The sequence below is a fragment of the Gavia stellata genome, chromosome 1 (genome assembly GCF_030936135.1).
Source record: "Gavia stellata isolate bGavSte3 chromosome 1, bGavSte3.hap2, whole genome shotgun sequence".
Lineage (NCBI taxonomy): Eukaryota > Metazoa > Chordata > Aves > Gaviiformes > Gaviidae > Gavia > Gavia stellata.
Genome location: NC_082594.1, coordinates 33,668,524 through 33,694,711, shown reverse-complemented (window position 1 = coordinate 33,694,711; position 26,188 = coordinate 33,668,524). Strand labels below are relative to the sequence as shown.

Sequence of the window (26,188 nt, the reverse complement as noted above, 5' to 3'; positions counted from 1 at the left end):
CATGAATCATCTCTTATCCCTTCACCTCTCCCTCGCCACCCCCCCGCCCCTTTCCTTCTTGGCTGTCTTGGGATTTAGAGCAAGCAGCCACCACCAGACTTCCAGCTCCTCAAACCAGTCAGGAGGTCAAACGAAGGAAACATCGGTCTCCGACCCAGCGTTAAGCCGGTGGGCTGGGAGGGCCTCTCTCAGGATCTGGCTCCTTCCCCGCCGTGGGGGCCTCGCCTCGCCCGTGGCAGATTCCGCCCCCTGCCACCGCCCCGCCCGGCCCGGCCCGGCCCGGCCCCTCACGCCGCCGGGGGCACCCCCGCCCTCGCCCGTCCCCCGTCGCACCGAGGCCATGACGCGCGAAGGAGGCGGCGGGGCAGGGAGAATGACGCGCCAGCGTTGGCCCCGCCCCTCGCGCGGAAGACTGGCCAGGGGAGGAGCTTCGGAGCCCGTCCTTCCAACGCGTTTGTCCCTCCGGACGACCTGTAGCGCTTTTCCTTCCCCCCTCCATCATGGAAGGCTCCGCGGCCTCCTCCGAGGGCCTGCGCTATGCCGAGTACGCCAGGATCCCTACGGGCGCCGGCAGGGGCCAAGCCGAGCTGGACCGAGGGCTGGTGAGCGCGCCGGGGGCTGGGTGGGGGAGGCAGCGCATCCCGCGAGTGGCGGCCGAGGAGAGGGGAGGACAACAGCCGGCTCTGCCCCTCCTCCTTCTCCCCACCCCCCCGCTGCCCGCGGAGCCGGGGCTGGGGTCGCGCCCGCCCTTCGGCCTGGTGCCGCCCAGGGGTGTGCCCCGTGGGCTCGGGTAGCGATTGGGCCTCCCCGGGCCGTGAGGCCGCCACCTGCCCTGCCTCCCAGCCCAGCGCTTCCACACCCCCGCGGGGTAACGTGTGTGAGCACCGGGGCAGCGGGTCGGGGGGTGGGGCTCCAGGGGCAGGCGTTCTCCGTCTCCTGCGGGGTGGGCAGGGAGGTCGGGGTGCTGGTGCCCGGGGTGAGAGGGCTTGTGCCCCCTCGCCTCGGGCCGTGCCTGTCCCTGGTGGCGCGGGTGGAGCTACGGCGTGGGCAGCGGGATACACGGGAGCGCCTCAGCCCCCGCGTGAAGCGCTGTGCTGCTCCGGCGTTCACAGGCATGAGCGGACAAGGCCTAAAATTTCGTCCCCCCGCCGTAAAGAGATGATGCCTGTGAAATTTTCACCTACTGTGCGAGTTTCCTTACCGGAGGCTTGAGCGTTAATGGTTGTGTAGGGCTCTCTTTCGGAGAAGTAATTCCCATCTCACAGTTCGTCGTGTGGGGGAGGCTGGATGGGTCTGGAGCAGAGGCAAAATGCCTCTAAAGTTTCCTATGCCGTACCGTGCTCTAGTGGGAAGGGTGCTGCAACTATATCCCGTTCCTTCGTCCTGGTCACTTCGGCTAGTTCATGGGACAGTGAGTTCTCTTTGGAAAAAAAGTTGGGAAAAATACATGGATCACTGCTTAAAGGACTGGATGGTGAGGATTTCACCATTTAAAAAAGCCTTTAAATATCTATTTGCCATACTTTATTGTGTGCATGCTGTTGCCTCTACAACATTTCTTTTTCTTTTCTAAAAAAAAAAAAAATACAATTTTTAAAATAATAATTTTCTAAGTTACTTATTCATTGTTACTACAGTCTAGGACTTTTTTTTTTTTCTCCCCAGGAGAGTCTTTCTGTGTATTTAGCAGCAAGCTGGGTAATCTTAAGACGTTTACTCTGAAACTCATTATTGTCACATCCATGTACTCTCTCCGTGGAATTCTAGCAAGGAAATTCCTAGTGAATTTTGTGGAGTCTTTGGGTCTTCCTACTTGCCTGGCATAAAAATTGCATCTGGGGTTAGTATGGCTTCCTTTGTTGGTGTGAGTTGTTTTGTCAGGTTCTTACTAAGGTCCAGAGACTGTGGTAGGTTTTTAGAGGACTGGACTCTGGATTGCTGCAATTGTCTATTGAAATTTATTCTTTAGCCAGGCCTTTCAATGGAGAATACAGTATTTTTCAGTCATATATACGTTGTAAACTGTTGGCATGTGGTTGGCAGTAGAAGCTATTTCAGAGTTTCTCTAGATGGTATTATGTAGATAGTTGGTGGAAAAAGGGACAGTGCCCTTGCTTATTGGATTCCCAACTAAGGAATTCAGAAGGAGGTCAAGTTGCATGTAACCAAATTCTAAAATTTTGCCAGAGAGAAATGGCAAGATCAACTGTAGTGCTGTGCATCTGTTCCTCTGACGTCATACAGGGTTAACGAGGCCTTCTTTCCACAGTGGAAGGGGAAAGGAGTAGGAGAAGAAAAGTCTAACAGCAGCATACATCTCTCTGGGCTGAAAGAGTTCTTCTGTTCAATATCCTACCCTGAATCTTGGTTGTGAGCTGCCCAGGATGTTAGCTGAAGTCACTTGATCTTGGTCACTTTTACTCTTGTAGTTGTGTTACAAAAGCATTTGGAGTTTGTAGTGACAGAAGAACAACAGTAGAAGCATAGTCTGTTCTCAAAGATACTCGTGAGAGACCTTTGTTAATTAATACATACCTAAGAAGATTGATTTGAATGCCTTATGGTAATGGTTCTATTAGTGAATCTGTTGCTCAGGTACTATTTCCTATGAAAAACTGTCAGAAACTTTAGGCATAGTTTTATATACAAACCGAAAGGCTGCTGTAAAATAAATGACACAAATTGACGTGGGGCTTGGGTGAGTACAGAGAACAGAATCTAGCTGAAATTACTTTTAATTCACTATTGGAAAATAAATTATATTTCATAGGAAGGTAGGACTGGAAGGAAAACATTAGATTATGAAATCAAAGCTGTTGCAGATAGCTTATAATATAATCCCACTTCAAAATGTATTTGGCTTCATATAGAGTTAATTAGGTAGTTTGCTCTGAAACAGTCTTCCAATAAGCTGTAGTACCTACTCTTCTGAGGAACAGAAGCCTTATTCTAGCTTCCATACCAAACAATGATTTATCTCAGGTCAAGAGTTTTTATTTAAGGGAAAAGGTAGTTTCAGAAATATTTTTGTACACTTGGTTAATATACTTGTGTATCGTACTTCTTAGCGGCGTATGGCACCTAAAAAAACAGCAGACCAAACCTTCCTAAAGCAAAGTTTTTAGTTAAGCAAGCAATTTACACTTGTGTACTTATTTCAGTGTAAGTATGTATTTCCTGTTTTACTGATCCATGATTAAGCATGGACTAATAACAAAATGCTATCTAACCCATCAGAACAAACTATTATTTTCTCTGTGCTTTTTATTCCATTACACTGTAGCTTTCTGAGGCAGAAGACAATAGAGCTCTTGCTGTGTGTCTGAAAGCTAGTCGTGAGAAGAGCAAAATATTTTCCATTTGACCAAGAAGGGTGTTTTCACTGATTGTGTTAGAAGAACCACTGTATAAAATACTAATCCTGTGCAAGCAGGTATGTTTTAACATTGATAAAGGTGGTTCTTGTAGCCTGTGGTCAGATGTAATAGTGTTGTGCTGGAATTCTAAAATTATACATTTGAAATTATTTTTAAGTTTAACTTTTTTCTACTTCATGGAAGGAGAAGCTGAAATGCCAGGAATTACAGAAGTTGTTATTTTTTTTACTGTGGCTAAGTTAGCAGAGACAGTGGATTAGAAATTTGCAGAAAGAAAATCTCATTCTTCCCTGTTTCTTCTGCTACAAAATTAAGGCTACTGGAAAATTGCCTGTTAAAGGATTAGGGCACAGATCTCTGTATGCTAACATGTATATGATGTATACCTCTAAACATACTGCATGTTAATTAATATGCTTTATCCTCTTTTGTTTGCCAAACACTTTGGTAAATCAGGTCTTGCAGTTGCCTTTCCAATGTGTGTGCTTTCTTACACACATTTCTGAAAAGAATTAAAAAGAAATCAGGTTTTGCAAATTTAGCAAAACTTTGTTTTATTGTTTTCTGTATCTCAGAGGGTTTGTTGCTGAAAACTGAGCTACATAGTAAAATTAAAACACTGAGATCAGCAGAATAGCATAGGGTTGATGACTAACCTTTGGGAGCTGATTCATTGCATAAAGAAGGGGACAGATGTTACTTTTTAATCTTCTATTTCTTTATTTTTCCTTCTTGGATCTTAATAGAATACTTTCATTTAAAACCTGCATCTTAGAAATTTCTTAACGACATTTTTTTTTGGGGGGGAGGATCAATTCTGTCATAATTGAAAGTAAGTATTTTTTAGCCTTTACGAGTCTGAAATAAAAGGCATTTTCAAGCGATGGGAGCCAAAAATGGTCATGGTGGTAGTTGTATTAGCATGCCATACATGAACCCTGCCACAGTGGTATTAGCATGCCATACGTGAACCCTTCCACAATGGTACTGAGTTGCTTTCATTTAATATTGACGTGAAAGGAGTGCATTTAATTAAAGCTTTGCACTTTGTACTCCACGTTTCGAAGCACCAGACTAACCTTGACTTATTCTTCTAAATAATCAACTGAGTTAAGTGAGTGTGGAAAAGGAAACTGAGTCAAGCTGGACTTGAGTTACTGGTTAGTACTTGAAGTTGCCACTACTTTTATGAGAGAGGCTGTGTCAGTAAGAGACAAACCATGCAGTCTTTCTTACATCGATTCAAATCCAGTTTTTATCACATGTGTATAGTTAGGATGTATTCACCCATGACAAACATTCAGGGTGCTTTGGTATGGTGTTATCACTTCTTTGCTACTATGTGGCAAGTGATTCTTCTTTAACTTGGTCATAATGCAAATAAGGTGAGTTACCGTAAACCAGTATTTCTCAGCTTTTCTGGTGGTTGTACCTCACTTCAAAATGTGGACAATCTTTCATGCCTTTCTGGCTTGAGCTTTCCATCACTTTAACCTGGCTTTCTGGCTTGTCTTCATATTCCTGTTGATTCTGCGTACTGCTTCATTCCAGAGCTTTTTACCTGCTGTTTCCAGGCAGTGCTAGCTTTCCACTGAGATTGAAATAATGCATCCCAGTGGACATGGCTGACTCTGTCAGAGGCCCTCAGGGATCTTTACATTGTGTTCCCAGACTACTGTGCAAAAACACTTAAACTATTTCTTCACTGAATTGACAGAGTCCAGGTATTATTTGTTAGCCTGGTCTCTGTGCTTCACCTTACCTGTAATGAGGTGTCTGCTGCTAATGCCTTGTTGCAACCTGCATACCTTGTTGTAAACTGCTGACTTAAACCACCTTTTTGGTGGCAAAGCAAGTATAACTTAATTTGGACAAGCACAAGCTAATAAATACTGGGTTTTTTTTTTTTTTTTTGCCAGTGTGATCTATTTCCCACATTATTGAGCTCTTAATTGACTGTAACGACTTAGTAAAAGATTCTCGCTGTCACTCTGAACAAGTCAAGGAAAGTCTTGAATATAAATCCATGGTCACAAACCACAGAACAGAATAATACAGAATTTCTATAGGGTTATGATATTTTCAGAAATGTTGTGGCTGTTTCTGGTTAGTGTCTAAACAGAGGAATTAGAGGAATTTTTTCGAAGGTTTGAATATTGAGATCCTGGGAAAACCGATTTGTGAGAAGACACGAAAAGAGTTTAGTGAGAGGATGAACTGTATGCTTCGCTATTTTATATTTGCTACCATTTAAGGTAACGTACTTACATTTTTTCATGGTCTAAAGATGAAGGGAAATTTTGTGGAACTGAAAGGAACAACAGATATAAAACTACTACATTATTTTTACATTCAGAAATGAATGCTGATATCGAGACTAAAGAGTACACTGAAATGGAAGAGTTAGGTTACTAAAATGGGACAGACAGGCAGATTTTTAAGGCCAGAACTCCCCCAGTCTTAACTTTGGAGCTCCACTTTCAGTATGTTTAATGAGTCTCTTTTTTTTCTACTAGAAACCTTTAGGCAATTGCAGTATTATGTTATGCAAATAGCTAGAATAGCCCCATCTGGGTAGGTGGGAGGTAGGTACTTAGTTAAAATGCATAGGATGCAGAAGCTAGATATAGAGGAATACAGCTTCTTCTAGATGAGCTCAGAGCAGGCTACCACTTTTTCTGTACTGACCTCAATACTACAGGCAGCAATCACAGCCACTTGCCTTCAGAGCCGAAGCCGTTGGAGCCGCTGGGCATGGTGGCAGTGCCTACATCTTGTACAACTGTCCATTTGCTGGGAAGGTTGTCGACCTGTGTTTTAGCCTCTACTAAGCCAGCTCTAGAAGACTTTAAAACCTGTATTTCCCAACTCTTTCCCTGCTCCCTCTCTGTCTAGAAATGGTACAATCAAAGACAGAGAATTTTACCCCCCAGAATCTTAGTAGCAAAGGCAGCTTGGCTCCAAAGCCAGTTATTAGGGCACTCACATTGAAATTTGGGCTTTAAGTCCTGCTGTCAGGCTTGTTGGTAGAAAATGTGTAAACCACTTACTGGATAAATGCAGAAGTCAGTCATATATAGAAGAGACAGTCTGGTGATAAAAGCATTTTCACTGTTGTTATGTTTTGTATTCAAGCTAAACAGGCCTAATCTGATTTCTCATGTTTCCTGAGGGAAAGTTCAAGGCATTATTGAACTATCATATGATAAGACAGGTAGATCCACAGATGACTTTATTTCATTTGTTTCAAAGATCACATGTAGGCTTTTCAGAAGTGGAGACGTGCCCCCAACAATTGCAATGCTCATTACCTTTCTTGAATTCTGCAAACGTGTGAGAAGTCAGTCCCTTCTTCAAGGTTTACTACATATCTTTTGGCAGCTTCCTGTTCAACATGGAGATACTTATTGTCCTTCTTGAGATGCCTGACTTTCTTCAGGCACTGTGCAGGAAAATACATACACCTAATCTGGGGGGTTTGAGTTAGTAAAGGTAGGAGTTACTATTGTCTAAATCGGATGTTCAAGTCTTTTTTGTGCGTTTGGTTTCAAGAGCCCAGTTAGACTTAAAGCTAATTTTAGCTGATAATAAACACTGTCTGAAATCTGTCAGAAGTCTGCCTATTTACAAGTATTTGTAATATAAGATAAGAGTACAGCCAGTGATTGACACTAAGTAATGAAAAGAGGTTACTGGGCTTCATGTCTTTATTGGGGCTTCCAGGAGTCAAAGCGTGAAAGATGGAAGACACTAACGTGAATTTGTGGCCGTAGCATCTAAGTTAATATTCCAATACCATTTTCAAGCAATGTCGTGTTGAGATTCCCAGCGAAGGGCTCTGCAAAACAGGTTTTTTTTTTGCTGTTCGTGTTTTCATAATAAACCGATTACTTACTGTTATGTGTTGAACTAGTCTGCACAGATAATTTCAAGTAATCCTGAATAGTTGTCTGCCTGTGTTTTTATCATTACATACTGTGAGCAGCTTTGTCAGTGTTTGTTCACTGATTTGATAATGGGTAGTTCCAAGTTAAACCTGGTGCGTTGGCATGGGTTAATAGGACTAAACTATAAAATCTAACGTAGCCTGTGGAATGCAGAACTTACTTTTATCTTTCTTGTAAATTATATATGAAATGTCCATGTCAGACATTAGAAATACTCGCTGTTGAAGTAAAAGGTGCATATATTTCAAATTAGAATGTGCATGTTATTCTGATTCCTGTTTTTCTGCTTTAGGCCAGAACTATGATAGCTGTTGGACTTGGTGTTGCAACTGTTGCATTTGCAGGTAAGCGAAATTACCAGCTGAGTGTGGAACTGTAACTTGTGAGCTGCTGTTTCTAAAAGGGTTAATGAAGTTTTTACAAATATAAATAGTGGAAAGGTCACTTAAGAGTAATATGGAGAATTGTGTCCAGTTATAGTTCCTGTCCCTTCAAAACTCTTGACATATTTTCCAAAATTGTTTTTGAAAAGTCACAGCTGGAGAAACTAATTTTATGGGCTGCAGCTAAAAGGTTCCATCTGCCTTTTGTCTGCAAAATGTAATGTGAAAAGTTTACTTTGTTTATTTAATAACATATTGCAAGGTGGAGGCTCTTTCATACAGAAGAGTGCAACAGGATCTTGTGATGTGAAGGTGGTGCTTGACAAATTCAAACAGAGAAAAATAGAAGGTTTTAGTGGCTACAGTGATTTATCATACTGAACTGTTCCCATAGTACATCATTTGTTACCTGAACTCTTTGCATCTGGACTGTATGTTCTTCTGAAAAATAGGTTCTACTCTGAACACAGGGTATGGGCTTAACATGATTTATACTCTGGGTTACTCTGACTAGATAACTGTGGTCTATTCTGGTTTTGAAATATACAAATTGATTTCCATTATTTTCAGCACATAAAAGCAACCATGGTCAGCTATGTGCAAATGCATACACCAAGAACAGATGCAATAGATGAACAAGTTGCACCAAGCTTCAGCAGGCATTTGGTGGGTACAGGTGTGTTGTTTTTTTGACTAGGGGAAGGAAAGACAAGATCTTTGATGTACACCCATTAAGCAGCTTGTTTATCTATGTGTTTGTATAGAAGCAGAAGAGGAATGTCCTTAGAATTTCTTCTGCTGGTTGAGGTGAAGAATTAATGGCAGCTAGCAAAGAAGTGGTAACAGAAAGCATTAAGAAGGAGGTGAGGTAATATATTAGTACATCACAGCATTTCAGCAGTGATACTCTAACAGTGGTTTTAAGTTCTATGTTAACATAGGCACAGGCTTAGATGACTAAAATAACCTATGAACACATGGCGTATTTTTAAGAATGAAAGCAAGATGCTATTTAAATGAAGCAGAGCCACATTTTATAAAAAGTTTTTCCACTGTATATAATAGTAAGTTATGTTGCTAATGAATAGTTAATCAAAACAGTAATTGGGGAGAGAGGACTTACAGGGAAAATCCTCCAGTAACATGGCACAAATCATGATTCTGAAGTTGACAGATCTGCTTTGTACTTCTGAGAATGCAGTCTAATAGAGTTCCCTCTAGCCTTTCCTAGCTATAGACGTTCACTGCCAGTGGGGAGTTGAATGGCTCTGAATCCCAGAAGATCCTCTCTTTGTAACAAAATAAAAAATGCAGTACTTACAAAATGTGTGATTAAGCATACAATATCACAGCAAGAAACGTGTAGTACATAGATTTCTTTTTTTGAAGACATAACCTTTGAACAGTATTTAATAAATAATGTATATACAGAGCTAATGTTTCATACTGCCCTTTTTCTTAAAGTTCACAAGGCAGATATCTTCATTTATCATATTGAAATGCATTTAAACCTATTTATTTTGTGAGCAAACACAATGGATCATTGCAGTCCATGATTAGGTTTTTAGATGAAGTATACTCAACTTCTTCCCCTCCCTCCCCCTATAGTACAAAGATTGAAAAAAGTAAACCATAGCAAGTTTACTGTTGGACTTCAGCTGGGCAGGATCCAAAAATGGCTATTGAGGGAACATCTTGAAAAGCAGTAAAGCGCACTGGTGCTTGTACAGCAAATAAGAGACAAAAAGATTAACAAGGAAGGACTTTGATTTTTTTTATTTTTTTTTTAAAAACAAAATTCTTTCTGCTGTAAGCTGATGAACAGAAGTTGGAGACTTTTTTTTTTTTCCTTTCAGTGAATGTTGGTTATAATTTCATTTAACTTCATTCTTTTTCAGGTCGTTATGCTTTCCACCTTTGGAAACCATTGGAGCAGGCAATTGCAGAGACAGCAAAGCGGATTTCAACTTCTGTAAGTTTAGAGGTTACTTTATGCTAAATTTATTATTTTATATTTCAAGTATTTAGAAAGGAGACTTTTTATGTTAAATACCGTAAGTGCCATTTAGACTATTTTTTTCCAGGAGAGGGGTGCTCCTTACTGTGTATGTTCTGGCATATTGTCTGGTATATTATAAATAGCTGTGGATGAAGCTATATCAAAAGAAGTTTGTGAGTTTGATAAACAGTTCTGATTTTCCTGGTGATGTTCCATGTTTCAGAACTCTTTGCTAGGAATTGTATGATAAATTGTTGAAGTGCGCTGTGAGAAAATAGCTAATTCCTAGAGATTACCAAGTGATGACATGCGGTTTCATTTCAGGAGGCTAAAAATGAAAGAATTTAGTCATTTTTCTTTCAGATGCAGTGTTAAAAATCAAGAAGACAAATTGATAAACTTCTAGGAAAGGTTGCCGTAGACATGGGGGAGCTTGTTTTCTTGTTCACATATGAGTCGTCTTTTTTCCTTCCCCAGCTAATTTGAACTTTTAACAAACTTTTTTTTTCTTTGTTTTGCCCTACATATTTAAAAATATAATAATGAGGTAAAAAATCAAGAGGTAGAGTGTTGTGAGAGGAGCGTATGCAGGGAATATTCAAGAGCGTTTACTTTTTGCTTCAGTGGCTATACTGTCCTCTGGTAGATAAATATGTTCCATTCCTGTTTGTTTAAAGTAATTCCCAATGAGGTAGAATTCTGCTTGTGGCAGTGTATTCTTTCAGCGTTCATAGTCTGTGAAGACTTATCCACAGTGGAAGGAATACAGTTCCCCTCTTGATGCTGGTGGGTGAGGGTGTTGAGGGAGTAGTTGTTGCAGATTATTATTTCCTGAAAAATATATTAAAGGTAGTTGGTTTTGGTTTGTTTTTGTTTTTTTTTTTTTTTAAAGTGATCATTAGCACTGTACCTATTCATGTGAGGACGGTTGCAACACAGAGCCTGTCTGCAGTATATAGACAGACGCTAGAGTCCAAATTCATTTGCCATTTGTACTTCGTGTTCATGTGCTGAAGGTGCAAGCTTGGTCAATGCAAGCTTCCTGGGGAGGAAGCATTTCTTTTATCCATTTGTAGATACAGGCTAAAGAGTCTAAATTCAGACATGTTCACATAAGAAAGTAGGCAGTGACTCTCTTTAACACATTGAAATATGACATGCTACTGCACAGAGAGGTGTCTGTTCTAGGAAACTGTACCCCTCAATACTGGTATACTGACTGAGCCAAGCTCATTACAGGCCTATCTCATTTTTACCACAGTGACTTTCAGAGTACTGCAGAATTCATGAACAACCATAAAAAGCAACGCAGGAGCTTCTGCATTCTTACTGTTCCTAGTCCCTGGAGCAGCATCCTCTGTCTGCCTTTACATCCTGCCTTAGAGACCAGAATTGTATGTTGATTTCCAGTATAGTATCTCTCTTCTGCTATTCTATTTCTGAACTTGAAAATACAAGTTTTCAGTGTAAGACGAGATCTGCTGAATGCAGTAAAAACTCTTTCTTCCTGTTTGCCATTAACTCTGTGTATTTGTCAGCTTTACATTTGTGAGGGTAGTGATAATATTTTTCTTCTACAATCATAGTCCAAATTTAAGACCCTTGTATCGTTCGTAGCCAAGATTATTTGTTCTTTACTACTTTCCAGCTACTACTTTCTTGGATTGTATTTTTTCCCAAGTTTTTTTTTTCTTCTCCCCTTAGCAATCAGTTATTTCCTTTTTATGATATTTCTTTAAAATAATAGAGAAAACATTAGGTAAAAAGATCCTATGTAAGTGCTTATTGTCCAAACATCTTATTTTAGCGGATTTACATGATTTTGTTTGGGGAATTTGAAGCAGCTGAGTATAATCTGTGGATTAGCATTTTCATCATGTTTCTTTACAGCATATTGTCCTCTAAACTATATTAACAAAGGAAGTTAAGCAGTTAGTACTTCTACCTATGCTTCCTGGAAAAAGCATCTCATGTGACATTTAGCATCTAGGCTTAGTGGTACTTTGCTGGTTTCGTCTGGTGTTTGGAGGCGCCTAACTTGGTCGTTATAATTTTCAGTGGTTACTCTAGCTTCCTAGAATCAAACCCTGTCCCTCATCACCTCCTTTTTTTGAGAGACAGTGAGACAGCTGCCTATTTAAAAGCTAGCTTGCTCTCTCTAAGCCCCCACTCTTCCTGCCCCCATTTGCAATTCTCCCCTCCCCGCCCCTGTTTGCAGTAGAAATCACAGTTCATGTTGGTTGCAGTCACACAAAGTAATCCAGATGTTGTTTATCATTTCTTCCTGCTCACTAATAAATGACTTGGGTAAGGTCAACTTGAGCAATTACGAAGCGAGCATTTAAAATGCCTGCTTGCTGTATCTTGAGTATTTGACACTTTCTATTTACTTACCTAAGTAAATAACATGTACAGTCAACAACTGCACTCATCTTTTAGTCAAAAATAGTAAGTAAAGGCAAGTAGAAGAGTTATATTTTATTCTGAATTTCTACTTCTCATTTAACTTATGGCAGTTAAATATATATTCTTAAATATGAAGTGTAAATGCTGCTGTAATTTAGTCCTTAAGTTTTCTACCATCTTTTTTTCAGTGTAGAAAGACATAGGAGGAAACATTGTCATTTTCTCTCTATGACAAGTCATAATGCTCGTTTCCAGAGAAACGCCTTTTTAGTTTGAGTTTTGTCACTGGTGTCACAAATGCCAGTGACACTTTTGTTTTTGTGTATAGTGACAGAGACAGTCTGTTGCCAGTAGAAGGTGCATAGCACTAAGTAGTCATTTGGCTTTTCTTCCTCAGACAGACCTTAATGCTGTTAATTATAATGTTAAGATTTCCTTAAAATGTGAAATAAAATTAAAAAAAAATCATCTCAACAGCATTCGTTACCTTTCTTTGTTGAATCAATGATATTGAAGGTTTAAAGATAGATAGAAGATACTGAAGATAGAAACAGCAATTCTAGGCAAAATGAACTGTCATCTGATTTGTGAGAACTAGCATCCCACAATCCTGAAAATTCTGTGTTCCAGAAGAAAAGGGTGTCTTCTATAGCACTTCATTAGAGATTTTTGTATTGTTTCCCTTATTTGATCTGAATCTGCTCAGACTCGTAGAGTTCTGAATTAAGAGGTAAGGGTAGCAACCATCTCTCTTGTCCTTCATTGAAAATAAAGTTTCCAGAGAACAATGCAATTTGCAGTCCATTTTATAATTTTTTTCCTAACTGAAGTTAAGGAAGTTCAAGTTGATCTTAGCAAATTGTAGGTTATATTATAACACAGCTTCTAAATAGTTTGTTATTGTTATTTGTGTGGTGGGTTTTTTTCCTTCCAGTGTTTGTTACCCTTTCAATGGAGGACTGTATTGGTGGTGGAACAACACATTAGAGTTTTTAGAAGAATTCACTACTTTGTGTAATATGATGGATGGTCTCAGTTACGGAGTTCTGAATCTCTTACCTGGCACGGAAGCAGTGATTATGCTTTCCCTGTGCTATGCCAGGAGAAGTATCTTGAAGATGTCATGGCCCAAATGGATTGGATTTTCTTAGCTGACTGCTTTTGTGAAAATTTACAAGAGTGAATAGACATTTGCAGAGCAAGTCCAGCCATTGTCTGTTTCCCCTCCCAAACCTATTAACAGCATTTGTTCAGGAAGCAGAATTTGCTTACATAAGTTGCTAAACAGTACCAACATGCAAGGAAATGAAGTAAATTAAATGATAGCCCCTCCCCCCAAATAGTACGAAGAAATGGAGAGCTCATTTCGATGATTTTTCCAGTACAAAATCTGTTTGCAATAGCTGGGATTAATAAATAATCAAGTGTCTAGAACTGCCCGCTCATCGAGGAGTCCTCATAACAGAAAAATGTCGTGAATATTGTTTCATTTCATTGTGGCCATTACTTAGAATTTACAACTAGGGAAAAAATACTGCTTTAATTTGAATAGCGTGCAAAAGGTTTTTCATTAGGGAACTAGAAATTTGCCAACATGTTTCCTAAAATGAGACTCAATGTTTCTTCCCCTTATTCTAACCAATGGGAAAAATGGCTTTTATGTGTAGTTTCCTTTTGCTTTAAGTTCTGTTTAGGATCAGGACCTTAATTTAAGAATTGATTATTCTTGCTATGTACTTCACTTCTGAGAAGAAAATATTTTTTTCTTGATGACCAATTCAACAAGCTGGTTTTGCTTATGTGCTAAAGGACCCAGGCAACAGAATTTCTTTTTTCATTCCTCTTGGAAGTGAACTGAATCAAGGCTATCTGAGGTTAGAAGAGTGTCAAGGAATTAGGTTTTAAAAACATGAAAAAATATTTCTGAATTTAAGCCTATAGCCATCCCTCCCTATTCTCTTATTTCAAATAGTATTTTAGATTAAATCTATCAAGAACAGAGACAAGCTGTGTTAGAGATAATTCAAATACTGCTCTTTTCTACATGAATAGTGAACCAGTGTCTTCCTGTATTAGAGTTGAAGGGCAGAGAAGAATTAACCTCTTCAGAAATCCATCTGCGCCTAAGCTGCTATGGGAGAAGTTCTGGAAAATCTTTCAGAGGACATTAAAGTGTGCTTTTCTCTCCTGGCTGTAGTAATTGGCATTGTTACAAATTTTTGTGCAGTTCTGCCTCCTCGAGGGTGTTATCTGGTGGCCATTAAATCATTAGCATGGTTTCCTCTTGGAGGACTGGAGAAGCCCTGTGTGTTCCCTTAGTGTTATATACTCTAACCTGTAATGTCGGTGTGCACTATTACAGACCTGTTTTGTCTTACCCTGTAGCTACAGAAGCAGTTCCTCAACAGATTTTTGTTGTAGGCATGACATGTCCACAGTTGCTTCAGCTTTTGTACTTGTAGTGTTACGGTAGTGGTTATTTTGTGTATGGTTTGGGGTGGGAAGAGGAAGATAAAATTAGTTTCAGATCATAGCACACCAAAAAAATCTTTTCTATCGTTGTGTGTGACTTCATGGTAGCAATAGGTGAAGTATTTCTGAACTATGCTTTTGGGTGAATGTCGCTCCTAAGCTTAACTAAAGGCTTTGCTTAGATACCATAGACAGAGCCCTTTAAGTCCTTTAATGCTTTTGAAATTAGGTAAGAGAGCATTTGTGTAAACGTAAGGCAAAATGCTCACTGAATGTGAGTGGATATATTTAGTGAGAAAAGTGTTTTATTAAGGACCAGGCACATTTTTACTTGGGAGGTAAAAGGAACACTTAAAAACAATCTCAAGTTTTCAGGCCAGACTTCCCTTTGATAGCAATAAAAGAAGCTTATTTTTCCCCAGTCGGTAAGTTTTGCATTGAGGAAAGAACTTCAGTCTTGTTCAGTGATTTCTGTGTGCCAGTTCCCAAAGGCAGGCTGTCTTGGAGCTACATCTGCCTCTGGGACTATTATTTGTGCAGCAATGGGCTAGTCCCTATTCTTCTTATAGAAACATTTACATTGAGGAGATCACTGCTGACCATCAGTGGTGGTTCAGTAACTTTTTTTTTCTTTTTTTTTCTAAATTTAAAATATATTTATGGTTGACAAATACACTTTCAACCCATTCCCTATGACAATTAGTTGTTGTAATGATTTACTGTCATCTCCATCTCCTTTTTAATGTTCTTTTCCCACTGGTGTTTTTTCTCCCCTTCTTAAAACAGTGGCTAAAGTCTCACATGCCAATGAGTTTAAAAAAAACACCTAGCCCCAGATCCTGTATCTAATCATCATCACTCATTGGTGTCTAGGGAAGGATGTAAAGGCAAAAGTTGGTTAGGATTTCCCCATATACTTTGCTACTTTCCGGTGTTCTCTCTTTGTTCAGGGAACGTGTGGGTGAGGCATTGTGGGACATGGTTTAATGGGCATGGTGGTGTTAGTTGATGATTGGACTTGATGATCTTACAGGTCTTTTCCAACCTTAGTGATTCTGTGATTGTGATTCTCCAGCTCAGTGATTTCCTGAAATAGAGGTTGTGGCTTTATGCTAAGCCTTCTTTTTTTTGTTTGTTTCTTTTTGTTTATTTTTTCAGGTTTTCTTCAAAGAACTCTTGATATATTTTTTTGATGTAACTTTCCTTCATGTGAAAAAAACATACTGACTTTTCATCGGTATATTGTATTTATCTGTTCTTATCCTTTTACTGTTGCTTTACCTGCTTTCTTTGCAGAAATATCTGCACTTCCCAGTGATTGTCCATAATTCCTTAGATGCCAAAATATTGTGACTTTTGCCATTTTCCATTGCAGTGGTACCAAAGCTGTTCCAAACAAGTTTCCCCCTTTCCCTCCCCTGCCCTCCCCAACACACACACACACTGTACCACTCTATGCTAGTATGTACTTTGATTCTGGACTTTTTTACCTGAAGGCAGGATTTTAATCCTTGTAGCTATTAATATCTCTTATTAGCAGTAGAAGATTGTAAAAACAGAGTTATTTTTAAGTCATTTTTTCTATGTGTTAACACTCAGGAGAAGTCCTTTCATATCATCTGGTTTATAGTCACTCCATGCTTTTGAAATAAATTATAGATGAATGTAATGCTCTGAATGAGGTCATGTAAATACAATTTAGGTCCTGGGACCTTGTACATGAAACTAATTATTGCTTGTTTTCCCTTTCTTCTTTTTAGAGTCTTTCATCATACTATAAAGGAGGATTTGAACAGAAAATGAGTAGGCGAGAAGCTAGTCTTATTTTAGGTGTAAGGTAGGTGTGTTGCATTAATATGTTTTTGTTTGGTAAGTATTGAATGAAGAAAATGCATGTTGTGAGAATGTGGAATGCTCTTGCCAAAATCATAACTTTTTTTAAAAAGACTTGTAATGGCTTATAAACTATTATAATATTCTGCTTAAGCTAAAAAGCAAACAATAAAATGCTAATAAAACATGTGACTTGTGTTTGGCCTGAAGGCATGGTAACATATTGCAGTGGAGAATTGGTGCTCTAGAAATAATCAGAATAGCACATACTGTGCTAATTAGTGCGATCACATGGCCTGGTCTCCAAAAACCCCTTGAGATAAGTAATATTGTAGATTATATTAATAAACGAGGAAAACAAATCAATTTTGCTCATTTTTTCATGTCAGTAGTATTATTTTTTTTCTTTCTCCCCTCTGATTTGTTTGGATTTAAAAAGTTGTGGCATATTCCAAACAAAAATACTTGGAGAGACCTGTCACTTAGAATAGGTATGGGAAATAATTTCCAGGCTGAGTATTCCATGGATTTTTCAGTGGATCTTTTAAAAAACATTTGGATAGCCTATGGTAGCACACACCTTAGTTTTTTCTGTACACCAGCAGTGAGTTTGAGGGCTTTCCAGATGAGAGGAGCTGATCTGACCTTAGGTAGTAGATTTCTTATTTATGGTTTAGATCAGTTCTGAATTTTAAGGTTTAAAAAAAAAAAAAAAAAAGATAAGGAGGATGGTTTTAATTATCCCCAGAAGAAATTAGTTTAGATGGTGACAACTGAGAATTAAAATCCTGTTCAGTGTGCTATTTGTTTTTACTTCTAACATAATGGAAATTATGCAGATTTAGCATTCATTTTAAGAAATTGTAAAATAAAACATTACATTTATTTGAAATATTTCATACTTGCACACTGAAGAAGAGATTTATAGGAATGCTCTTCAGAAATATTTCCTTTGGCCTTTAAGTTTGATAATGTATTAACATTTTCACTTTATAAGGGCAAATTCAGCGATACTCTAGAGTAGCACATGGCAGCTCATTAAAGTGTGTTTGCAGAGGCAATGCCTGGCCTGAACGCTGCTCATGTACATGTCTGAAGTTTCATCAGATCTGAAATCAGTCCCCTTTAATTTTTAATTTTAATAGTTTGAGTCTGCACTGGGAACAGTGACACTGCTTGTTGTGTTTGGACTGAGTCTTGCAAATATCAAGACTTAATCAGATTTGAGGAAAGTTCTTAATGTCTAAAGGCAAGCAAGTTTTAAAGTGTTACGGAAAATGCCAGGGTATGCAAAAATGCACAAACTAGATCTGTCTACACCCTGATCTTATTATTGTAACACTTGTCATTTGTGTCATCACTTTCAAGTCATATTAAATTTTGAGGCAAAGACTTTCTTCATTAAGTACCGAGTATCCATGGGTAATATAAATACAAGCCATGATAAAGGTGAGCATTTAATGGTAGCTTTTAAATTTCAAATATATTGGCCCATTACACATTCCAGATGTTATTCTCTAATAACCATCTTGTAAAATTGCAGGGATTTTGGTAGAAACATGCATGTGCATTATTTGTATTTAAACTATGTAAAAGGTATCCAAAGCTACAAAGTACTGTATTGGAAATATTGACTAATTTTAAGTTTTAGTGATCTTGCATTAGTTCTAACGAAGTAGCACTGATTCCTGAAAGTCAGTATAAACGTAGCAATAATATTAACAACGATGTACTCTGTAGAAGGAACTGCTGATGGGAGAGATGGGGGAATGTCTGAGATGACATGGGAGGTGAAAATGTTAGGAGTGTTTTCCAAACGTTAGACAAAATAGATGCTAGCAAAATATAGCTGTCCTAAGTATAATGGTTTACAACTATCAAATCCCTAACGCTGACCTTCTGAAGTTAGAAAATTTGTCTGAACATCATAAGTAAAAATTTTAGATAAAAATGAATAAAATTTTCTGTATTGTACCATTTCCTCTATGAAACAAGATCCATACTTTTCATTTCCATAGGAAATATTTAATTGTTTGTTAATGGACAAAATATATGTGTGCATTAGTTAAAAATGTTTAAATCATTATTCTTAAAATATAAATGACGTAACAAAAAATAGGCTATTACATTAAAAAAGCATATAGTATGTGGTATAAGTGTACAAACACAAACGTATTTAAGGTTTAATCATTGTGGGTTTGAGGGGTTTTTTACATTCATTTAATTTTATCTTTAAACACAGCTTACTGCACAGGTATATCATATGGTCGTAAGACCACTCAAGTTGGGAGGGACCTCAAGAGGTCTCTAGTTGTACCTGCTGCTCAAAACAGGGCCACTAGTGGGGTCAGAGCAGGTTGCTCAGGACTTTAGCCAGTGGGTCTTGAAAGACTCCCAAGGATAGAGAATGCACATCCTCTCTGGGCAACCTGTGTCACTGCTGGGCTGTCTTTGGGGTGAAAAAGTATCATGTCCAGCCCACACCTTCCTTTTCAATTTGCGCCCATTTTCTGTCACCCTCTCGCCATTTGCGCCCATTTTCTGTCACCCTCTCGCCATGCGTGACTGTGGAGAGCCTGGACCCATATTCTTTATGACCTCCCGATGGATGCTGGGGAGGCTGTCGTGAGGTCCCCCAACAGCCCTCGCTTCTCCAGGCTGAACAAGCCCCAGTCTCTTGGCCTCTCCTCAAAGGGTGAGTGCTCCGGCCTCCGACCATCGTGGTAGCTTTTGCTGGACCTGCTGTGGTTGGCCAACGTCTTTCCTGGACAGAGGTCCCAAAACTGGATGCAGCAGCTAGATGTGGTTGGCCGAGCAGAGAACAATAGCTGCTTCTGTCGACGTAGTGACTATGCTCCCGTTCATACAGCCCGGGAGGCTGTTGTGCTTCTCTGCTGCCGGGGCACACTGCTGGTGCTTGCTCTTGCGGTGCCCCGGGTCCCTTTGAGCAGAGCTGCTCCCCAGCCCGGCGTTCTCATGCCTGTAGCACCGTGAGGGGTTCTTCCTTCCTTCCCAGGCGCTGGGCTCTGCATCTGTCCTTGTTGAATTTCGTGAAGGGTTCCTGTCACCCCATTCCTGCAGCCTCTCCCCCTGAATGTTAGCCCTGCCTTCCAGTGTGTTGACTGTTGCCACCAAGGTGATAGACTTCTCAGCCAGTTGGTGATGTTTGAAGGCAGCATGACGTTGGTGTGACTCAGGTTGTGAGGCTGTACCAGTGCAACGAAAATGTGATTATGACGTGAAAGGTTTTTTTTCATAGTGATTAGGAATCTTTAGAGACCAGTCTGACTGTGGGATAAGCAATATCTCATAAACTAAGCAAATTTGATGTAAAACACCATTTTCACAGTTGCTTTTTAGAGTAGAACTGCATGATTTTCCATAATATGCAACTGCAACTTTTCCACAGTTACGCTTTGGTCATCTGAGTTTCTAAACGTGGTATATCAACTTTCATTTTTATTATCAAACAACAGCTTTACAAATCAAAATATAGATAATTGTTATTTTTCGCTGTGTGATAACAAATTGTTTCATTTTTTTTATTTATATAGTTCAAGGCCTTTCACCCTCTGTTTAATTCTTACTTTCTGGGTTACTTTATGTTCCATTGCAGTATTCTTTTCTTACGCAGTTCTATGAACTATTTTTGCAACATACCCCAGTTTCCTTGTGACAGAATAATTATTAGAGGTTGTTTACCTCAGAAATGTAGTTAGGCTGATACCTTGCCTTCAAACTGTATCGACAAAAAGATTAATTAATTGAATCATCACTGATTAAGAAGTCACCTGAAGTGGAAAACACTGCTTCATTTCTGCATGCTAACAAATTACAAAAAACTAAACCATTCAGACTATCCTTTTGCATATGATAGCCTTACTGTGTTGGCATACTGCATCCATAAGTGGTTATTTGTCTGGTAAGGTACATATTTAATTTAGGCCAAGTACATATTTTATGTATCTGTCATTGCAGGAAACAACATTATGTAGCACTTGTTAATCAGCATGTCCCTGAATGTAACACATTGAACAGCTTTGCAAAAATAACAAATACAGGGGTTTTTTCAGGCCCCAGCAGAAAGAAGAATTATTTATAGCAACTATAAAAATATTTATTGTAGAACAAAATGTGATAATATTAAATATTTGTTGTTTTGTCACTGGTCATATAAATACTTATTTTCTAGGAGGAAAAAATGTGTTTTCTGCATTTAATGATAAGAATAACCAGCTAGATACACCCTAGAGCCGCTGTGTTTTTTCCTTTTTTTTTGGTCAAAATTGTTTTATTTTAAATAAGTGGATGTGTTGCATTTAAAAAAAAAAAAACAAAACTGAAAGTTATTTGTATGTGTCAAATACACAGGCTTTTTAAAAATGTCCTTCTCATTGTGTCTTGCATGCCTTTGTTATTGTTACTTCCTCGGAGATGCAGTTTTATGTTTTGTCCACAAGATGGTGAAAATCTCAAGTTTTAATTATTTTTGAAGCCAGTATAAACTGTTAATTTATAGCCTGAGCACAGTGGCATTTATGGTAAGCACTTCAATTTATTTTTGCAGTCCATCTGCTGGCAAGGCCAAAATCAGAACAGCCCATAGAAGAATCATGATTTTGAATCATCCTGATAAAGGTAAATAATTATTACTTTTCTTAACCAGACCTGGAAAGGAAGAGGCTTAAATGAGATCCTTTAAGTTTACATTTGCACTCAGTGTGGTTATTCAAACAATCAGTATGTTGTTTATTTGTAGACTTGAGCTTCTGTGTGTCTTCTCTCAGATAAACTAGGCTTTATGAAGCACAGTTTTATCCATCTTTCTTTAATATTTTTTCTAGACTTGTGCTGCTTCAGCTAAAACTATGAGCTCAGGAACCAGTCTTCCTCACTTCTAAAAAAAATTATTCAAAAATAAGAAAAAATTAGCTATAACATTTTTACATTAAACTGACATTCCTGTTTTGAACTGAGACGGACCAGTCACATGTATGAAAGTAACTTTCTGGGGGTAAATGTTCTGCAGTCACTAAGTACATCAGTGATGAATTTCAGACTTTCTGGAATTCACTTGAAAAAAATGTAGAGCTGGGCACTGTTGCTTTACTGGCTAGGTTTTAATGTAAATTTATCTTACAGAAAGGGTACTATTATAACTTTAACTACACTACAGCTGGTTGAGAAAGAAAGCCCATATGTTCATTGCTGTTTGTACGTTAAAATAACAGATGGTGAAGAGTTGCACTGTATTTCAGAAGTCAAAAGGGGAAATCAGAGGGTTTTTATATCTTTTTGACAGAATTACAGGGCTCCCTACCAGCACCCCACTCTAAGAAAATGAAAAAATAACTGTGACCACTGGCCATGGGAAGTGTTTAGCTGATGCTTTTCTTTGCTGTCTTCACCCCTCGGTTTAATTCTAAAGTTGTCCCGCTTACTTGATTTCACACTTTCATTTTTTACACTTTTTATAATTTATAAGCTGCACAGACATAGAAAAGAAATTATTTTCTGCATTTCTAATACATTATGATAGTCAGAGGCCTCTTAACCACTAGAGTACCTGTTAGGTCAAAAATTTTGATAACGAACTTCTAAATTTGTTTTAGCAGTACTTAGAGACGTGAGCCAGAACCATGAATCTCTGTGTGGGTGTTGAGTAGACCTAAAGAGGCAGTTCCCTTTACGAAGATCGTACATTTTAACGACCTGCTCTTACAGCTGTAATGCACCTGCAGCTGGGTACAGTGTAGGTTTGGATGGATGTAGTGAGCCCTCCCGTGTGCTATTAAGATGGAGCATTTTCTCAGTAGGAACACCAGTTGAAGGGATTTTTGCCTCTGTGCTGCCCCTGCAGCTCTTCTGGCATGGCTGTAGAAAAAAAAACTCTTGTGTAATGTCTTCAGCTGCAGAGCTAGGGCCTGGAGTAATCTTGAACATGTGGCATCACAGAGAGACTTGTTTGCTTATGTATATATCTTGATTTCTTCTGACTGTGGGTAGCACAGATGTGCTTTTTAAAAATAATATTCAACATTAGAATGCTATTTTAAAATATTATTTTACCAGATGGAGTTGATAGAAGAAAGGGCAATAATTACAGATTTTTTAAAGTTACATATGTTATCTAAGATCCCAAACGTTGAAGAGAGAATTCTTAGAAATAAATAAATAAGAAACATATATACGTTTCCATAATAACATCCCCAGTGAGTGCTACTAAAATGGTTGCTTCTTAACCTTTACATAGTTCAGTTTAAAAGTGTTTTTATATTGATACATTGTATGTAATTTATCAGTTACTAATTTTATGAAAGAATATTTGCTCATAGAAAAAGAGGAAGAGAGAAGCCTTTTGGACTTGCCCTAATTATAAACAAACACTTAGAAAACGCAATCTCGTGATGGTCTCTCATTGGAGGACTACAAAATTAATATGGCACTTACAGATGTAAATGTAGTGAAAGCACTTCCAGCAGATTTGAATATACTTTAAGATCCTGCACTCTAGACGTGTAGAAAATCAATGCACATCTAAAAATTACTTGGGATACATTTTTTATTGCAGTTTTTAGTCTTTACTGTTTGTTTGATCCTTCTTGTCTACTCTTTCAAAGAAGCAATACTCAATGTAGTAAATCCTATTCCTGGCTAAAAAGTCAATTGGTTTAAAAAAAAAAAGAATAAATTAGTTTTCCAGTAGCCAATTCTCTTCCCTTCCCCTGCTCTGCCTCACTTTCCTCCTGTGTGTCTTACCTATTAAGGTTATATTCAAACAAAACCAAAACATGAACAAGAGAACTCCATGACTTTTTCCAGTTGTTTTATTACACCATGAAATGACTTTACAATGATTTGGATTCCTGCAGGAATGTCCTAAAGAAGTCTTTAAGCAAGCCTTGCCACATGTGTCTACAACTACTTCTATGTGTTTCTTCTATCGTTATCTTTTCTGATGAATTGAATAGAATAGAATGAATTAAATGATGAATGAAAAATTATGATTGAACAGATGCCTTGGAAAAGGCTGTTCAGTACATAGTACTGCTGGAATCATATATTCATGTAAAAAATATAGGTGTATTATAGTAAGCGGTAAGTTACTGATACAGACCTTGCAATGTTGTTTTTGGTAAATGTAGGCAGATGGTTGACACTCAAGGGGAGAGTAAAAAAAAAAAAAAAAAAAAAACAAAAAAAGACCGCTGAACTGTAATCAGATTATTAGATGGAGCGTAAAGCAATGATAGCATTCAGGACTAGAAGTTAGAAGGTGTACCATGTTTAAATAGCTTTGATGTGATGTTTTCTGGCTGGTAATTCCAGGTATCTAGCACAGGAGAGGCTTGGTGGGGTGTGTGCATGTGCACACACTTACTGATTCTTTGTCAAGATTATTTATAAAATTTTACCTCTTAGTTTTTGGGGTGGGTGGAAATAATAGCTATTAGCTTTGGATGAATGTTCGACAGCTGACCTTGCGTATGTTTGCACCAACAATGCACTGCAAGTCTAAATCACACCAATGTAAAGTGATTTCAGATTTCTGTCTTCTCTCTGAGACAAATTGTTCAGCGTTACTGTTCAGTGACTTAAGCTTTGATTACGTTTCTCATGTTTCCTTACCAATTAGTTTACTTCATATTAATGTCATTTTTTAAGCAGTTGTAGGAGAAGGATCTATTTAGGAAGGAGGAGCTAATAAAAGTGAGTAATAAAGGGATGCTGCAAGTGAAGTAGTTTGGTACGTAATACTGATGTGTAAATCGTATTCCTTTTCTCTTTTTCTTCTCAGGTGGATCACCTTACTTAGCAACAAAAATAAACGAAGCAAAAGACTTGTTGGAATCCACTGCCAAAAACTGAAATCCAAAGCCTCGGGTCATAAGAAATTCAGCAGATACATTGTGCAACAGCTTTCATATCTACTTGCTCTGCACACTTTCTTAACACTGCATTGATTGTTGCTATTTATTGTCATAATTAAAATTTTAAGATTATTTAAAAGCAAACTGAAATATTTTACAGTTATGTGAAGTTATGTACAGTTATGCTCCTGCAAGGAGCCGGGAGTTGGACTCGATGATCCTTATGGGTCCCTTCCAACTTGAGATAGTCTATGATTCTGTGTATCAATTTTAGTGTATTTTTACTGAATTATGATCCGTTACAAGCTTTGAAAATGTTCTCCTACTGTCTGTGTTTTTCTTCAGAAGTAGTTCCTTCTTTCATTGAACTTTTGGAGCTTTTTAAAATTTAAAAAATAGTCTTAAATATAGGGGGTTTTTTTCTTCATTGATGAAGACTTGACCGTTGCCGGAAAATCTGTGACAATGCATTGAATCACAGGAAGTATGGCAGACCCCATACAGCAAGTTTTCAGCATCACCTTGCACTTGAATCTGTTCATTTGTGAAATAGTAGGGTTCATTCATGAGTGCAGTTTGAGAGGTGCAACTCAGAACAAAATGACTAACAGGACTACAGACTGCAGTTTCCATTAGCTGTATCTATGGGGCTTGGAGATATGAAGGAAGAGTCTTGATTTTGGCTAGGTTCTTTTGCATATTAAAAGATCTCTGAAATTGTCAAGTAATTATTTGGACACGCTTTTACTTCAAGTCACAGAGTACGTTTACTCTGTAGCAGCTGGGGTGGTGCAGGGGTTTTCATGGCAGTGGGACTGAAGAAGGTAGGTCCACGTGGCATGGATTTTATAGGCTGCGGTTGTCTAGGTCAGTCCAGTCATGTCAGCCTGGTGTAGGACTGATATAGCAGGGAACAGACAGGACTGTACGCCTGATGATAGTCACTTTGCTTATGGCTCTGGGTGGACTTACTGGGTTAGATCTCCAGTAATTCTCACATCTCTGCATTATGCTCCATTTCCTCAAGTATCATACACACCTCCTTGTATAGCACCCTAGCAACCTGGTCCTGGCTTCGGGGAATACTGAAGCCATGGATCTCTGGCTTTAAAGAGAACACATTTTAATGGACAGCTGAGAGTAGATGCTATTTGGGGCCCTTGGCTGCTGCAAAGTCCTACCAGTAAGTTGGCTGCAGATGAATTAACTCTCCTAAGAGGATAATGATGAGATGAGACACTCTAGTGGTGTGCTGGTTTTGGCTGGGATGGGGTTAACTTTCTTCATAGCAGCTAGTATGGGGCTGTGTTTTGGATTGTATGGGGCTGTGTTTTGGATTTGGGCTGGAAACAATGTTGATAAAGCAGGAATGTTTTAGTTACTGCTGAGCAGGGCTCACACAGCACCAAGGCCTTTTCTGCTCCTCACCCCACCCCACCAGCGAGTGGGCTGGGGGTGCACGGGAAGTTGGGAGGGGACACAGCCGGGACAGCTGACCCCAACTGACCAAAGGGATATTCCATACCATATGACATCATGCTCAGTATATAAAGCTGGGGGAGGAAGAAGGAAGGTGGGGACATTCGGAGTAATGGCGTTTGTCTTCCCGAGCAACCGCTAAGCGTGATAGAGCCCTGCTTCCCTGCAGATAGCTGAACACCTGCCTGCCGACGGGAAGTGGTGAATTAATTCCTTCTTTCGCTTTGCTTCTCCGCGCGGTGTTTGTTTGCTCTACCTATTAAACTGTTTTTATCTCAGCCCACGAGTTTTCTTACTTTTACTCTTCTGGTTCTCTCCCCCACCCCACCTGGGGGGAGTGAGTGAGCGGCTGTGTGGTGATTAGTTGCTGGCTGGGCTTAAACCACGACAAGTGGATTCATTGCAAGACTGAAAAACTTTC

The 26,188-nt window shown here is 38.9% G+C and overlaps 1 protein-coding gene across 3 annotated transcripts; it reads left to right on the top strand.

Moving 5' to 3' along the window:
* The first annotated feature begins 466 nt into the window (after window positions 1-466).
* DNAJC15 (DnaJ heat shock protein family (Hsp40) member C15) lies at window positions 467-25,701 on the top strand. 3 transcript variants are annotated; one of them, XM_059821185.1, is made up of 6 exons: window positions 467-602; window positions 7,617-7,668; window positions 9,606-9,679; window positions 16,345-16,421; window positions 20,985-21,055; window positions 24,216-25,701. In XM_059821185.1, exons 1-6 carry the CDS (start codon window positions 501-503, stop codon window positions 24,284-24,286), a joined length of 447 nt encoding a protein of 148 aa, XP_059677168.1. In that variant the 5' UTR covers window positions 467-500; the 3' UTR covers window positions 24,287-25,701. The 3 variants fall into 3 exon arrangements, with proteins under 3 accessions (XP_059677168.1, XP_059677182.1, XP_059677176.1); XM_059821199.1 differs by lacking the exon at window positions 467-602 and adding an exon at window positions 828-868; XM_059821193.1 differs by lacking the exon at window positions 467-602 and adding an exon at window positions 1,458-1,474.
* The last annotated feature ends 487 nt before the right edge of the window (window positions 25,702-26,188 follow it).

Coding starts and splice junctions, on each gene's coding strand:
- DNAJC15 (XM_059821185.1), top strand. CDS start 501: ATGGAAGGCTCCGCGGCCTCCTCCGAGGGCCTGCGCTATGCCGAGTAC. Junction 7,669..9,605: donor TGCAACTGTTGCATTTGCAG/GTAAGCGAAATT, acceptor ATTCTTTTTCAG/GTCGTTATGCTTTCCACCTT. Junction 21,056..24,215: donor TTTGAATCATCCTGATAAAG/GTAAATAATTAT, acceptor TTTTCTTCTCAG/GTGGATCACCTTACTTAGCA.